General features: G+C 45.2%; 1 protein-coding gene across 1 annotated transcript in view; it reads right to left on the bottom strand.

Moving 5' to 3' along the window:
* The window catches only part of LOC137346687 (stromal cell-derived factor 2-like), a 34,940-nt gene extending 18,626 nt beyond the window's left edge, over positions 1-16,314 (bottom strand). The window contains exons 1-2 of the mRNA XM_068010379.1: positions 16,013-16,314; positions 6,172-6,368 (exon numbers count right to left, since the gene is read on the bottom strand). Of these exons, the coding sequence (XP_067866480.1) occupies positions 6,172-6,368; positions 16,013-16,193 (378 nt within the window). The 5' untranslated portion in view covers positions 16,194-16,314. The remainder of the gene's footprint in view (positions 1-6,171; positions 6,369-16,012) is intronic.
* Positions 16,315-16,521: the final 207 nt, after the last annotated feature.

Here is a 16,521-nt window from a genome sequence, read left to right on the forward strand (position 1 = left end):
TCAATTTACAAAACTTTAAAATGTCTAAAATGAACCAAATGAAAAACATGATTTATGGCTCAAGGGTGCCCCCTCTTGAAAGTCTAGTGTATACTCATACAACCAAAATAAATTATGAAAACATGATCTATACTGCCAACTAGAGAATCAAATCACCTCAAAGAGTTACTGAAACCCAACTTGCAGTGCAGGTCATTAATTCTGGAATTCAAATTGGGTCCAACTTTAACTGTATATAACTTATGGGCAAGTTTTTTGACTGAATAAAATCCATATTAAAAGAATCAAAGTCAGGTCTGCATTCCCCCATTCGATATTGTGATGAATATATTACACATCAGGAGCATTACTGGGACCGCTGCACTCAATCTCCACATGAATGTTCTCGTAATGAGCAACCAGACTACAGAGCTGTGGGTATTAATGCCAATCTATGTACTCTTCCATTATCATGTAACATTATCAAATATTGCATCAATACCCTCAGAAAGCTTGCAGACATATTCGACCAGTACTTCCCGTAAAATAGGGGGGGAGCCATGTTGGGAGGGGAGAGAACCAAGAAGGAGAAATCTACTCGACCCTGTGCTCAACAATCTACATGTCTCAGATGCATCTGTCCATGCCAGTATTGATAGGAGCAACCACTGTACAGTCCTTGCGGAGACCAAGTCCCATCTTCACTCCAAGGACATCCTCCATCATGTTATGTGGAATAGATTCAGAACAGATTTAGTACATCAAAACTAGGCATCCATGAGGCGCTATAGACCATCAATAGTCCAACTGCATTCCACCACAATCTATAACCTCACGGCCTGCCATATCCTTCACTCTGTCATTACCATCAAGCCAGGGGACCATTGCTGGTTCAATAAAGAGTGTAGAAGAGGAACAGGAACAGCACCAACAATACGTGAAAATGAGGTAACATGGTGAAACCAGAACGAACAGATCAAAGCTCTACAGTCCTGCCACATTCAGCTCTAAATGGTGGCGGACAATTAAACAACTGAACAGGAGGAAGATCCACGAACAGCCCCAACCAGCATGTCAGTGCAAAAGACAAGGCTGAAGCATTTGCAACCATCTTCAGCCGGAAGTGTTAAGTGGGTGAACAAAGAACAAAGAAAATTACAGCACAGGAACAGGCCCTTCGGCCCTCCAAGCCTGCGCCGATCCAGATCCTCTATCTAAACATGTCGCCTATTTTCTAAGGGTCTGTATCTCTTTGCTTCCTGCCCATTCATGTATCTGTCTAGAAGACTCTATCATGCCCGCATCTACCACCTCTGCTGGCAACGTGTTCCAAGCACCCACAACCCTCTGCGTAAAGAACCTTCCACGCATATCCCCCCTAAACTTTTCCCCTCTCACTTTGAACTCGTGACCCCTAGTAATTGAATCCCCCACTCTGGGAAAAAGCTTCTTGCTATCCACCCTGTCTATACCTCTCATGATTTTGTACACCTCAATCAGGTCCCCCCTCAACCTCCGTCTTTCTAATGAAAATAATCCTAATCTACTCAACCTCTCTTCATAGCTAGGTGATCCATCTCTGCCTGCTTCCAAGGTCCCCGCCATCACAGAAGCCAGTCTTTAGTCAATTCAATTCGCACCACAGATCAAGAAATGGCTGAGTGCACTAGATACAATTAGGCTATGATCCCATCAGGATCCCAGCTGTACTGAAGATTTGTGTTGCAAAACTAGCCACGCCCTAAGCCAAGTTATTCAAGTTATGTACAGCAACAACACTGGCATCTACCCAACAAAGTGCAAATTGCCCAGGTATGTCCAGACCACAGAAAGGACAAATCCAATCCGGCCAATTATTGCCCCAGCAGTATATTCTCAATCATCAGCATTTGACAAGGTCCCACATGGCAGTCTGGTCAGAAAAGTAAAAGCCCATGGGATACAGGGGAATGTGGCGAGTTGGATCCAAAATTGGCTCAGTGACAGGAAACAAAGCGTAATGGTCGATGGATGTTTTTGCGAATGGAAAGCAGTTTCCAGTGGTGTTCCACAGGGCTCAGTGTTGAGTCTCTTGCTGTTTGTGGTATATATCAATGATTTGGACTTAAATGTGGGAGGCACGATTGGGAAATTTGCAGCTGGCACAAAAATTGGCCATGTAGTTGATAGTGAAGAGGATAGCTGTAGACTCAAGAATGATATCAATGGTTTGGTTGAGTAGGCAGAAAAGTGACAAATGGCATTCAATCCGGAGAAGTAATGCATCTGGGGAGGGCAAACAAAGCAAGGGAATACACAATAAACGGGAGGATATTGACAGGGGTAGAGGAAGTGAGAGACCTTGCAGTGCATGTCAACAGGTCCCTGAAGGTGGCAGGGCAGGTGGATAAAGTGGTGAAGAAGGCATATGGAATATATTTGCCTTTATTGGCCGAGATATAGAATACAAATGTAGGGATGTAATGCTGGAACTGTTTAAAACGCTGCTTAGGCCACAGCTGAAGTACTGTGTACAGTTCTGGTCACCACATTACAGGAAGGACATTAATTGCTCTGGGGAAAGTACAAAAGAAGATTTACAAGAATGTTGCCAGGGCTTGAAAATTCAGCTCTGAGGAAAGATTAGGTTGTTTTCCTTGGAACAGAGGAGGCTGAGGAGTGACTTAATTGAGGTGTACAAAATTAAGAGGGACCTAGATAAAGTAGACAGGAATGACCGGTTCCCCTAGCAGAGAGGTCAGTTACCAGGGGGCATAGATTTAAGGTGAATGGTAGAAGGAATAGAGGGAACATGAGGGAAAAACGTTTTCACCCAGAGGATGGTGGGTGCCTGGAATTCACAGCTTGGATCAGTGATGGAGACAGAAACCCTCAACTCATTTAGAAGTACCTGGACCTGCACCAGAAGTGCTGTAACCTGCAAGGCTATGGACCAAGTGCTGGAAGATGGGATTAGAATGGGTGGCTAGGTTTTTTTTTAAGCTGGCGCAGAGGCGATGGGCTGAATGTCTTCTTTCTGTGCTGTAACTTTTCTACGGTTTCTATGATGGAAGGTGTCATCAGCAGTGCCACCAACCAGCACTAATTCATCAATAATCTGTTCACTGATGCATAGATAAGGTTCAGCCTGCACCACTCGACTCCAGACTTGTTCCAAACATGGACAAAAGGCTGAATTTTGCAGGTGAGGTGACAGTGACTGCTCTTGAGATCACAACAACATTTGATAGGGTGTGGCATCAAGGAGCTCCAGTAAAATGAAAATCAAAGGGAATTGGAAGAACACTCTTCACTGGCTGGAGTCATACCTAGCACGAAGGAAGATGGCTGTGGCTATTGGAGGCCAATCATCTCAGCCCCAGAACATCACGGCAGGAGTTCTTCAGGGTACTGTAACAACTCAAACCATTTTCAGTTGCTTTATCAATGATCTTCCCTCCATAAGATCAGAAGTGGGGATATCGCGTTCAGCTCCATTCGCAACTCCTCAGACACTGAAGCAGTTCATACCCAAAACCAAGATGACCCGGACAACATTCAGGCTTGAGTTGAAGATTGGCAATTAACATTCATGCCACAGAAGTGCCAGGCAATAACCATCTCCAACAAGACAGAATCTAGCCATCTCCCCTGAACATTTAATGGCATTACCATTGCTGAATTCCCCCACCAACATCCTGGGGATTGAGAGTGACCAGAAACTTAACAGGACCAACCACAAATGCTGTGATTACAAGGGCAGAATTCAGCAACAGGTAACTCACTTCCCGACTCCCCAGAGCCTGTCCGCTATCTAAAAGGCACAAGTCAGGAGTGCGATGGAATACTCAACACTTGCCTGGATGAGTGCAGCTCCAACACTCAAGAAACTCAACACTACCCAGGTCAAAGCAGCCCGCTTGATTGGCACCCTATCCACCACCTTAAACAGTCACTCCCTCCATTACCAATGCACCAAGGTTGTAGAGTGCATCATCTATAAGATGCACTGCAACAGCTTGTTAAGACTTCTTCAACAGCATCTTCCAAACCATGACCTCTGCCACCTAGAAGGACAAGGGTAGCAGACATATGGGAGCACCACTACCTGCAAGTTCCCCTCCAAGACACATTCCATCCTGATGGAACAATATCACTGTTCCTTGGCCAAAGTCCTGGGACTCCCTTCCCAACAGCACTGTGGTAGTGCCTACAACATACATACTGGTAAGCAGTTCTAAAAGGTACCACCATCTTCTCGAGGTCAATTAGGGATGGGCAATAAATGCTAGCCTCGTCAGCGATGCTCATATCCCATATGAACGAATAAAAAAGAAATAACAGCAGTTCAACAGAGATAGACAATGAAGAGAAGGATGGTGTTGTCGACAGCGTTACAGATTGCAAAAAATGTCAAGGAGGGATAATATGCTATGATCACAGTCAGAAGACTTTGGTTGGGGCCATTTCAGTGCAGGGATAGAAGCCTGACTGCAAAGTTTCCAACGGGGAGTTGTGGGGAAGGTGGGCATGGATTTTGGAAGAAATATTTAAAAGGTAAAGGAGTTACGGATGGATAGTTTGCAAGGGCAGGAGTTGAGGGTGTGTTTTTTTGAGGAACAGGGTGCTGACAAAGGTTTTGAAAGCACAGTGACAGCAACTGATGAACTGATGATGGGAACCTTTAACAATGCCATCCAGAATGGGGGCCAGGAGGGGAAGTTGGGTGCTCAGCAACTTGGTGGCAATTGGATCCAGGGATCAGGAGGTGACATTATGGAAAAGGTGAGCTTGGAGAGGGCATGAGGGAAGATGAGAGAGAAACAGTTTAGTGTTAGGGCAAGGGGAAGCCTAGGGAAAAAACTTTATTTGGTTGGGAATAGGAAGTGGAGTGGATATAGTCAAATGGGTCCGGGGGGCCGGTGAGAAAATTTCGAAAGATAAAAGGTATTAAAAACTTATCTTACTAATAAAAACAACAACAAATGTGCATCTTTGTGAAGAAGCTTTAAATGAGAAGACTAATTTATTGACTTACTTTCTCGTCACTATACTGAAAACTGATTTATTGACATAACTGGCATTGTTTCTGCTTGCATAAGTAGTCAATCTCTGCCCGCACACTTGATGTAGTGATGCAGAGTACTCTGGATAGATGTCCATCTTTCAGGGGTGATCCTGATCTCTCTCTCTCTGTCTGCCTCTCTCTCTCCCCCCGCGTTCCCCTCCTCACTCACTCTCTATTCCCCCCCTCCTTCGCCCCCCCTTTCCTTCCCCCTCTCCCTCTCTCTATACCCCCCTCTCCCCCTCTCTATACCCCACTCTCTCCCTCTCTATACCCCCCTCTCTCCCTCTCTCTATACCCCCCTCTCTCCCTATTCCCCCCTCTCTCCCCCTCTATTCCCCCCTCTCCCTCTCTATTCCCCCCTCTCTCCGTTGACCCCCCTCTCCCCCCCTCTCCGTTACCCCTCTCTCTCCCCTTTCTCCGTTGCCCCTCTCTCTCCCCTCTCTCCCCTCATCCGTTGCCCCTCTCTGTTCCCCCGTCTCTCTTTCTGTTCCCCTCTCTGACAGTTGCAGGAGCGCTCAGCTCAGCACAGCAGCTTTGCGGTTGATCAGTCTGTTTAAAAACATTGCGCTGAATTTCACAGCTAACAGCTAGCTACTGAAGCAGGAACCTGCTTCCCAACTTTGACAGATTTGTGGTTTTCCAGCAGGCTTTTAAAAGAAGTGTGAAACTGACAGCGCCATGTTTTTAATAAGGCCGCTCTGCAAGAAGATGACAATGGGAAATTTCCCATCTCCAGTCACGGAGCCCTGGTGAGGAGGAGGAGGAACAGTTTACACCTGCGGGCCAGATGGAAACCTTTGGCAGGCCATATGTTGGACAACCCTGCTACAGACTTTCCTTAGCCATTGAGTCTTACATGATTGCCTATATAAATGGCTGAGTGACTTTAAAACAATTGCAGATGCAGAAGCTCAAAAAATATGCTATTTTGAAACAGAACCAGCTACTGCAAAAACATACAAAACTAGGTGGTTTCTGGAGGACTGGTACTAAAGCTAATTTTGTTTCTGGTTGAAAATTTCAGCAACAGACTTCTAAACTAATATAGTCAAAAGTGCATATTAATTTAAGAGGACTTACAATTTTAAAAAAGATCACACACAGAGGACATAAACGTTGAAAAAATATCAACTTAGTTAACTCACCTGGTTTCCTGATAATGGTGATGTAAAGTAATGGCTGTGCAAGTTACGGCCTGTGTTGATATGGGTCAATCGAATAGTCTCACCACATTTTACTGGATTTCCACGCTGGCACACAATATCACTTTTTCCACGTATCCTCCAGTAACTATTACTGTCATCTGCTTCAGTTACTCCGGTCACAGACTGTTGGCCACTTCCTGAAACAGAATGGCATTGTAGCAGTTACTTTGACTATTAGTTTAAAAAATACTCCAGGGAGAAACAGCATGGACAGTAGTTCTTGAAAGACTGAAATCTACAGCCAAAACTAGCAAGGTCCTCAAAAGAACAAGAGTGTTTTACAAATACTCGAATTAGAGAATTCTTATTGGCAATAAATATTACAAAATCAACATATTTTGCAATCATTTTCAAAAATCTGTTTTCCCTTAACTCATCCTGTTGCTCCCAGCTGAGCAAAGTACTACTGTGTGTGGGCAGAACTGCAGTAACTCAATAAGTGACACTGAATCAGATGCCTAGAAAACCAAGCAAGTAGCAACTTAATAAACTTAAAAATGAATAACCCTGAGATGGTGTTCACTTTTTGTAACCCATCCAGATGGAACTCATTTGCTAGCTGAATCGGAGTCAATGAGAACTAGCCTTTTCAAATTTCAGACCAGTAAACTGACACCTATTTAACTTCAGTGAATTTTAATTGTTTTATAATTTCATGCAAAAATAGTCAGATACTACTTAAGGTCTGCCATGATACCAGGACAATTGCACGCAGGCTCAAATTGGTGAGGAAATTCTTAACACAAAAGAAAATAAACTGAAATGGGCTGCCAAATAAAGGAATGAGACAATTAAGTGCCCCTTATGATTGGATGGATCAGCCAAATGTCCTCCCGCATCTCTATTTTGAGATACTGAGTAGGGATTGCAGGACTATTATAGTCTATAACTGACTGTTACAGAACAACTTAGAGCTTCATCTTTTAGTTCTTGAGTTTTTCTGTGCATGTTGGATTTGAAATACTTATTCAATTTTTATCACAACTACCAAGAGTTCATATCCCTGTAACAGATTTTAGTATCACAGTTGATCAGTTACCAATTTATAAAGTATTCGTTTTCTTGCATTTTTAATGTATTCTGGAGATCAAGAATATGAAATGTTACAAATAGGGTAATCATTTAGCAAACATATAAGCAATGAGTTGTATTGGTTGCATCATTGATTTATCACAAGACTAGTAATCTGGAGCCCAGGATAATGCTCTGGGGTACACAGGTTCCAACACAGCAGATGGTGAAATGTGAATTCAATTAATAAACCTCGAATTAAAAGCTAGTCTAATGGTGACCATGAAACCACTGTTGATTGTTGTAAACACCCAACTGGTTCATTAATATCCTTTCGGGAAGGAAATCTGCCATCCTTACCTGGCCCGGCGTACATGTGCCTCCAGACCCACAACAATGTGGTTGACTTTTAAAAAAAGAGCCTTCTGAAATGGCCTAGCAAGCCACTCAATTCAAGGGCAATTAGGGATGGGCAATAAGTACTGGCCTAGCCAGCGACACCCATATCCCACAAACGAATAAAAAAAATTTCCAACGACTCCAGTACGTATCTTTGAATATTCGGACTGGTAGGATATTTGCAGTAGCGCCAGTGTCAATCTTGACCGAGTATATGTTTGTCAGCTTTCTTTGGGCACATGAAGTTAATCATGGTGAAAGCTTCCAGTCGTTTGACTTCACCAACCTGATGTGTCAGGTTCAGAATGTGGAATGCTTGATCATCTTCTGGCTGAGAATTACTTCTCGTTGAGTCTTGACACTGGCGCTACTGCAAATATCCTACCAGTCCGAATATTCAAAGATACGTACTGGAGTCGTTGGAAATTTTTTTTATTCGCCGTGGATTTACTTTTCAGCTTGCGTTTATGCAGGTCTCTGGTGCTCTCCTTGCTGCAGTTGCCCTGTTGTTGTGCGGTTCTTCCGTTTGTCTGTGTCTTTGGAGCCAGATTTCTTGCATAGGTGGGCCCAGCGTCCTTTTGCACCGCACGCCATGCACAGGTCATGAAATGTAGGGGGATTTCACTGTGAGTGGGACAGAGCGCAATTACCACACAGCTTGCTTTCTCTTTTCGACCTGGTTATGGTGCCGATACTGTTGGCTGCACCTAGTGCTTACAGGTGCTCTTACATAGAAGCATAGAAAATAGGAGCAGGAGTAGGCCATTCGGCCCTTCGAGCCTGCTCTGCCATTCATTATGATCATGGCTGATCATCCAAACTCAGTAATCTGTTCCCGCTTTCACCCCATACCCTTTGATCCCTACAGACCCAAGAGCTATATCTAACTCCTTCTTGAAAACATAGTGTTTTGGCCTCAACTGCTTTCTGTGGTAGCAAATTCCACAGGCTCACCACTCTCTGGGTGAAGAAATTTCTCCTCATCTCAGTCCTGAAAAGTTTACCCTGTATCCTTAGACTATGACCCCTGGTTCTGGACTCCCCCACCATCAGGAACATCCTTCCTGCATCTACCCTGTCAAATCCTGTTAGAATTTTATAGGTTTCTATGAGATCCCCCCTAACTCTTCTGAACTCCAGCGAATATAATCCTAACAGACTCAATCTCTCCTCATATGTCAGTCCTGCCATCCCAGGAATCAGTCTGGTAAACCTTCGCTGCACTCCCTCTATAGCAAGAACATCCTTCCTCAGATAAGGAGACCAAAACTGCACACAATACTCCAGGTGTGGCCTCACCAAGGCCCTGTATAATTGCAGCAAGACATCCCTGCTCCTGTACTCGAATCCTCTCGCTATGAAGGCCAACATACCATTTGCCTTTTTTACCACTTGTTGCACTTGCATGCTTACCTTCAACGACTGGTACACAAGAACACCCAGATCTTGCTGCATATTCCCCTCTCTCAGTTTATAGTTGTTCAGATAACAATCTGCCTTCCTATTTTTGCTACCAAAGTGGATAACCTCACATTTATCCACATTATACTGCATCTGCCATGCATTAGCCCACTCACTCAACTTGTCCAAATCACCCTGAAGCCTCTCTGCATCCTCCTCACAACTCACCCTCCCACCCAGTTTTGTGACAACTGCAAATTTGGGGAGATTACATTTAGTTCCCTCATCTAAATCATGAATATATATTGTGAACAGCTGGGGTTCTAGCACCGATCCCTGCGGTACCCCACTAGTCACTGCCTGCCATTCGGAAAAAGACCCATTTATCCCTACTCTTTGTTTCCTGTCTGACAACCAATTTTCTATTCATTATACACTATCCCCAATCCCATGCGCTTACACACTAATCTCTTATGTGGGACTTTTGTCGAAAGCCTTCTGAAAGTCCAAATAAACCACATCCACTGGCTCCCCCTCATCAACTCTACTAGTTACATCCTCGAAGAATTCTAGTAGATTTGTCAAGCATGATTTCCCTTTCGTAAATCCATGCTGACTTTGCCCGATTCTACCACTGTTCTCTAAGTGTTCTACTATAAAATCTTTGATAATGGACTATAGAACTTTCCCCACTACCGACATCAGGCTGACTGGTCTATAATTCTCTGCTTTCTCTCTACCTCCCTTTTTAAATAGTGGGGTTACATTAGATACCCTCCAATCTGTAGGAACTGTTCCAGAGTCTATAGAATCTTGGACGATGACCACCAATGCATCCACTATTTCTAGGGCCGCTTTCCTTAAGTACTCTGGGATGCATACCATCAGGTCCTGGGGATTTATCTGCCTTCAATTCCATCAATTTCCCCAACACCATTTCTCTAATAATACTGATTTCCTTCAGTCCCTCTCTCTCACTAAGCCCTGTGTTCCCCAACATTTCTGGTATGATATTTGTGTCCTCCTTTGTGAAGGCAGAACTGAAGTATACATTTAGTTGGTCAGCCATTTCTTTGTTCCCCATAATAAATTCCCCTGTTTCTGACTGTAAGGGACCTACATCTGTCTTCACCAATCTTTTTCTCTTCACATACCTAGAAACTTTTACAGTCAGTTGTTATGTTCCCCGCAAGCTTGCTCTCGTACTCTATTTTCCCCTTCTTAATCAATCCCTTGGGCCTCCTTTGCTGAATTCTAAATTGCTCCCAATCCTCTAGTCCGTTGTTTTTTTCTGGCAAATTTATATGCCTCTTCCTTGGATCTAATGCTATCTCTAATTCCCCTTATAAGCCGTGGTTTGGCTACCTTTCCCATTTTACTATTCCACCAGACAGGGAAAAACAATTGTTGCAGTTCATCCATGCGCTCTTTAAATGTTTGCCATTGCCTATCCACCGTCATCCCTTTAAGTAATGTTTCCCAATCCATCATAGCCAACTCGCGCCTCATACCTTCGTAGTTTCCTTTACTAAGATTCAGGACCCTAGTCTCAGAATCAACTACGTCACTCTCCATCTTGATGAAGAATTCTATCATATTATGGTCGCTCATCCCCAAAGGGTCTCGCACCACTAGACTGTCAATTATTCCTCTCTCATTACACAATACCCAGTCTAGGATAGCCTGTTCTCTAATATAACATAAAAACAAGAAATGCTGGAAATACTCAGCAGGTCTGGCCGCATCTGTGGAGAGAGAAGCAGAGTTAACGTTTCAGGTCAGTGACCCTTCTAATATTTGCCAGTTCTGAAGAAATGTAAAAGGTTATAAGCAAGTAAAGCGGGGGCAAGAGATAACAAAGGAGAAGGTGTAGATAGGACAAGGTCACAGAATAGCTGACCAGAAGGTCGTGGAGCAAAGGCAAACAATATGTTAATGGTGTGTTGAAACACAAAGTATTAGTACAGATAGGGTGTTAACGGACTGAAAATTGAACAGCCGCAAGTACAAATGTGAAAAAAAACAGTGGGTAAGCAAACTGAACAAACTAAGATGAAATAAAAGAAAGTAAACACAAAAATATATATATATATAAAAAAGAAAAAGATATCTAAAAATAAAAGTAAAATGGCGGGCCCATCAGGCTCTGAAATTATTGAACTCAATGTTCAGTCCGGCAGGCTGTAGTGTGCCTAATCGGTAAATGAGATGCTGTTCCTCGAGCTTGCATTGATGTTTACTGGAACACTGCAGCAATCCCAGGACAGAGATGTGAGCATGAGAGCAGGGGGGAATGTTGAAATGGCAAGCGACCGGAAGCTCGGGGTCCTGCTTGCGGACTGAGCAGAGGTGTTCCGCAAAACGGTCACCCAGTCTGTGTTTGGTCTCCCCAACGTAGAGGAGACCACATTGTGAGCAGCGAATACAGTATACTACATTGAAAGAAGTACAAGTAAATCGCTGCTTCACCTAAAAGGAGTGTTTTGGGCCAGGGATAGTGAGGAGAGAGGAGGTAACTGGGCAGGCATTACACCTCCTGCGATTGCAGGGGAAGGTGCCATGGGAAGGGGACAAGGTGGTGGGGGTAATGGAGGAGTGGACCAGGGTGTCACGGAGGGAACGATCCCTTCAGAATGCTGACAGCGGAAGGGAGGGGAAGATGCGTTTGGTAGTGGCATCACTCTGGAGGTGGCGGAAATGGCAGAGGATGATCCTTTGGATATGGAGGCGGATGGGGTGGAAAGTGAGGACGAGGGGAACCCTGTCCCGGTTCTGGGAGGGAGGGAGGGGAAGGGGTGAGGGTAGAGATGCGGGAAATGGGCCAGACACGGTTGAGGGCCCTGTCAACCACAGTGGGGGGGAATCCTCGGCTGAGGAAAAAGGAAGACATATCAGAAGTACTGTCATGGAAGATACCATCATCAGAGCAGATGCATCGGAGACGGAGAAACTGGGAGAATGGAATGGAGTCCTTACAGGAGGTAGGGTGTGAAGCGTAGTTGAGGTAGCGGTGGGAGTCGGTGGGCTTATATTGGATATTAGTAGACAGCTGATCCCCAGAGATGGCCATAAGAGAAGTGGAGGAAGGGAAGGGAAGTGTCAGAGATGGACCATGTAGAGGTGAGAGAAAGGTGGAAACTGGAAGCAAAGTTGTTAAAGTTTTCCAGTTCGGGGCCGGAGCAGGAAACGGCACCGATACAGTCATCAATGTACTGGAAAAAGAGGAGAGGGAGGGGGCCTGAGTAGGACTGGAACAAGGAATGTTCGACATATCCCACAAAAAGACAGGCCAACTAGGACCCATGCGGGTACTCATAGCAACACCTTTTACTTGAAGGAAGTGAATGGAAGGAGAAGTTGTTCAATGTGAGAAGTTGTTCAGCCAGGCGGAGGAGGGTGGTGGTGGATGGGGACTGGTTGGGCCTCTGTTCAAGGAAGAAGCGGAGAGCCCTCAAACCGTCCTGGTGGAGGATGGAGGTGCAGAGAGATTGGATGTCCATAGTGAAGAGGAGGCGGTTGGGGCCAGGAAACTGGAAATTGTCAAAATGATGTAGGGCGTCAGAAGAATCACGGATATAAGTGGGAAGACACTGGACCAGCGGAGAAAAGATAGAGTCAAGATAGGAAGAAATAAGTTCACTGGAGCAGGAGCAGGCTGACACAATTGGTCTGCCAGACAGTCCTGTTTGCCGGACTGAACATTGAGTTCAATCATTTCAGAGCATGACAAGCCCCCCATTTTACTTTGATTTTTTGTTATTTTTTTCTTTTTTTATATATATTTTATGTGTTTACTTTATTTTATTTCATCTTAGTTTGTTCAGTTTGCTTACCCACCGTTTTTTTTCATGTTTGTACTTGCAGCTGTTCAATTTTCAGTCCGTTAACGCCCTATCTATACTAATGCTTTGTCTTTCAACACACCATTAATAGATTGTTTGTCTTTGCTCCACGACCTTCTGGTCAGCTATTCTGTGACCTTGTCCTATCTACACCTTCTCCTTTGTTATCTCTTGCCCCACCCCCACTTTACTTGCTTATAACCTTTCACATTTCTAATATTTGCCAGTTCTGAAGAAGGGTCACTGACCTGAAACGTCAACTCTGCTTCTCTCTCCACAGATGCTGCCAGACCTGCTGAGTATTTCCAGTATTTGTTTTTATTTCAGATTTCCAGAATCCGCAGTATTTTGCTTTTATTATGGCCTGTTCCCTAGTTGGTTCCTCAACGTATTGGTCCAGAAAATCATCCCGTATACACTACAAGAATTCCTCCTCTACGGTATTGTGACTAATTTGACTTGCCCAATCTATATGCAGATTAAAGCCACCCATAATTACAGATGATCCTTTATCGCATGCATCTCTAATTTCCTGTTTAATGCCATTCCCAACATCACCACGACAGTTTGGTGGTCGCTATACAACCCCCACTAATGTTTTTTGCCCCTTAGTGTTTCTCAGCTCTACCCATACAGATTCCACATAGTCAAAGCTAATATTTTTCCTCACTATTGCATTAATTTCCTCTTTAACCAGCAATGCAACTCCACCGCCTTTTGCCTGTCCTCCCTAAATACTGAATACCCCTGGATGTTCATTTCCCATCCCTGGTCACCTTGCAGCCATGTCTTCGTCTCCAGAGACAATGGGTAAGCGCCTGGAGCAGGTCAGTGGTTTGTGAAGCAGCGCCTGGAGTGGCTATAAAGGCCAATACTAGAGTGACAGACTCTTCCACAGGCGCTGCAGATAAAATTGGTTGTCTGGGCTGTTACACAGTTGGCTCTCCCCTAGCGCTTCTGTCTTTTTTCCTGCCAACTGCTAAGTCTCTTCGACTCGCCACTCTTTAGCCCCACCTTTATGGCTGCCCGCCAGCTCTGGCGATCACTGGCAACTGACTCCACGACTTGTGATCAATGTCACAGGACTTCATGTCGCGTTTGCAGACATCTTTAAAGCGGAGACATGGATGGCCGGTGGGTCTGATACCAGTGACGAGCTCGCTGTACAATGTGTCCTTGGGGATCCTGTCATCTTTCATGCGGCTCACATGGCCAAGCCATCTCAAGCGCCCCTGGCTCAGTAGGGTGGAAATGCTGGGGATGTTGGTCGCCTCGAGGACTTCTGTGTTGGAGATACGGTCCTGCCACCTGATGCCAAGTATTCTCCGGAGGCAGCAAAGATGGAATGTATTGAGACGTCGCTCTTGGCTGACATACGTTGTCCAGGCCTCGCTGCCGTAGAGCGAGGTACTGAGGACACAGGCCTGATACACTCAGACTTTTGTGTTCCGTGTCAGTGCGCCATTTTCCCACACTTTCTTGGCCAGTCTGGACATAGCAGTGGAAACCTTTCCCATGCGCTTGCTGATTTCTGCATCGAGAGACAGGTTACTGGTGATAGTTGAGCCTAGGTAGGTGAACTCTTGAACCACTTCCAGATGGTGGTCGCCGATATTGATGGATGGAGCATTTCTGACGTCCTATCCCATGATGTTCGTTTTCTTGAGGCTGATGGTTAGGCCAAATTCGTTGCAGGCAGCCGCAAACCTGTCGATGAGTCTCTGCAGACACTCTTCAGTGTGAGATGTTAATGCAGCGTCAGCAAAGAGGAGTTCCCTGATGATAACTTTCCGTACTTTGGTCTTCACTCTTAGACAGGCAAGGTTGAACAACATACCACCTGATCTTGTGTGGAGGAAAATTCCTTCTTCTGAAGACTTGAACGCATGAGAGAGCAGCAGGGACAAGAAGATCCCAAACAGTGTAGGTGCGAGAACACAGCCCTGTTTGACGCCACTCAGGATAGGAAAGAGGTCTGATGAGGTGCCGCTATGCTGAATTGTGCCTTTCATATTGTCATGGAATGAAGTGATGATACTTAGTAGCTTTGGTGGACATCCGATCTTTTCTAGTAGTCTGAATAATCCCGACTATATCATACCCGTTTACATCTATTTGCGCTATTAATTCATCCACTTTATTGCAAATGCTCCACGTGTTAAGGCACAAAGCCTTAAGGCTTGCCTTTTTAACATTACTTGTCCCCTTCCCACTATTTTTCACTGTGGCCCTGTTTGATTTTGGCCCTTGATTTCTCTGCTTATCACTTTTCTTATCCCCCTTACTGTCTTTGGTTCTTGTCTTTGATCCCTCCCTCCTCTGACTTCTTGCAAAGGTTCCCATCCCCCTGCCATTTTAGTTTAAACCTGCCCCAACCACTCTAGCAAATACTCCCCCAGGATATCAGTTGTCCAGCTACAATGGTTTTGTATTTCCTGCCATCTTCCAGCAGTGCATCAATGCTGTGACCTTTGTTTCTCCCCACCCAAGAAGTCTTTACAAAACGCTTAATTGAATGTCAGTACAATTGCTAGTTCCATTATTCGGTCCGACAGCTCAGTTTCTGAGAAGTCGCATCATTGTCCTTACTACTACGGCGTCTACTGACAAACTGGTCTGTTGATTTTGTGGCTATTGCCCGTAGGACATCAGTTCCAGGCGGTGAATTCTAAAATTCACTCATAATCAGAGCTGATCTTCGAGCACTTTCCACATCTTTGCGGGATCTTTCTGATCCTCATCAGACTGTCCAGAGATGTTGATTCTGTGTAATGCCTCATTTCCAACTGCTACCAGTATTGTTACAGTCTGTTTTTATGGTTCTACAATTTCTTGTTCGGTGAAGCATAACTGCATTCTCTGTTTGAAAAGTTTGAACTCCGATAAGATATCAATGGCCTTTCAGTTCATGCTGGGAAATTTGGTATTCATATTGCTGCTGTTCTTTTGCTTAAAACTTGTCCTCTGACTCTGCAACTGTGACTACCTGTTAGTATTTGGTCATTAGCATTCTAACAGTTTAAGGGGATATCAATCTTAAAGGCAATCATACCACAATCCCTGCTCTCTCCACCCTTCCCCCCACCCCCCACCTACCCCGACCCCAACGATCCTGGCTCCACGCTTACCCGAGCCGTACTTCACATCATGCGAGTGCAAGCGCACGTCGTGCCGCGTATTTAATAATTTGATCACCGAGCCGCAAGTTACGTAGCTCAACTCGGACGTGCCCAGGATGCCGCACCCCCAAAAACAGGAAAAAATCAAGAGCCGCAACAGCAGCGAAACCTCATTCAACCGGACGCTCATTTTTCCCCTTCAGCCACGACCGGGTGGCAAGCAACGTCAGCCCAGCCAGCCAGCAGCAAGATAAACCCCCCCCGGAAAATAAAATCACTGCCGACTACAGCGCCACAGGCAGGAGGGGAGAACCAGCTCAAACAGCGACACTCGCAGGAGGGGAAGACCAGCTGGAACAGCGCCACTCGCAGGAGGGGAGGACCAGCTCGAACAGCGACACTCGCAGCGGGGGAGGACCAGCTCGAACAGCGACACTCGCAGGAGGGGAGGACCAGCTCGTACAGGGCCACAGACAGGAGAGGAGAACCCTCTCCTACAGCGCCACCGAGAGGAGGGG

Source organism: Heterodontus francisci, chromosome 30 (assembly GCF_036365525.1).
Source record: "Heterodontus francisci isolate sHetFra1 chromosome 30, sHetFra1.hap1, whole genome shotgun sequence".
Taxonomy (NCBI): domain Eukaryota; kingdom Metazoa; phylum Chordata; class Chondrichthyes; order Heterodontiformes; family Heterodontidae; genus Heterodontus; species Heterodontus francisci.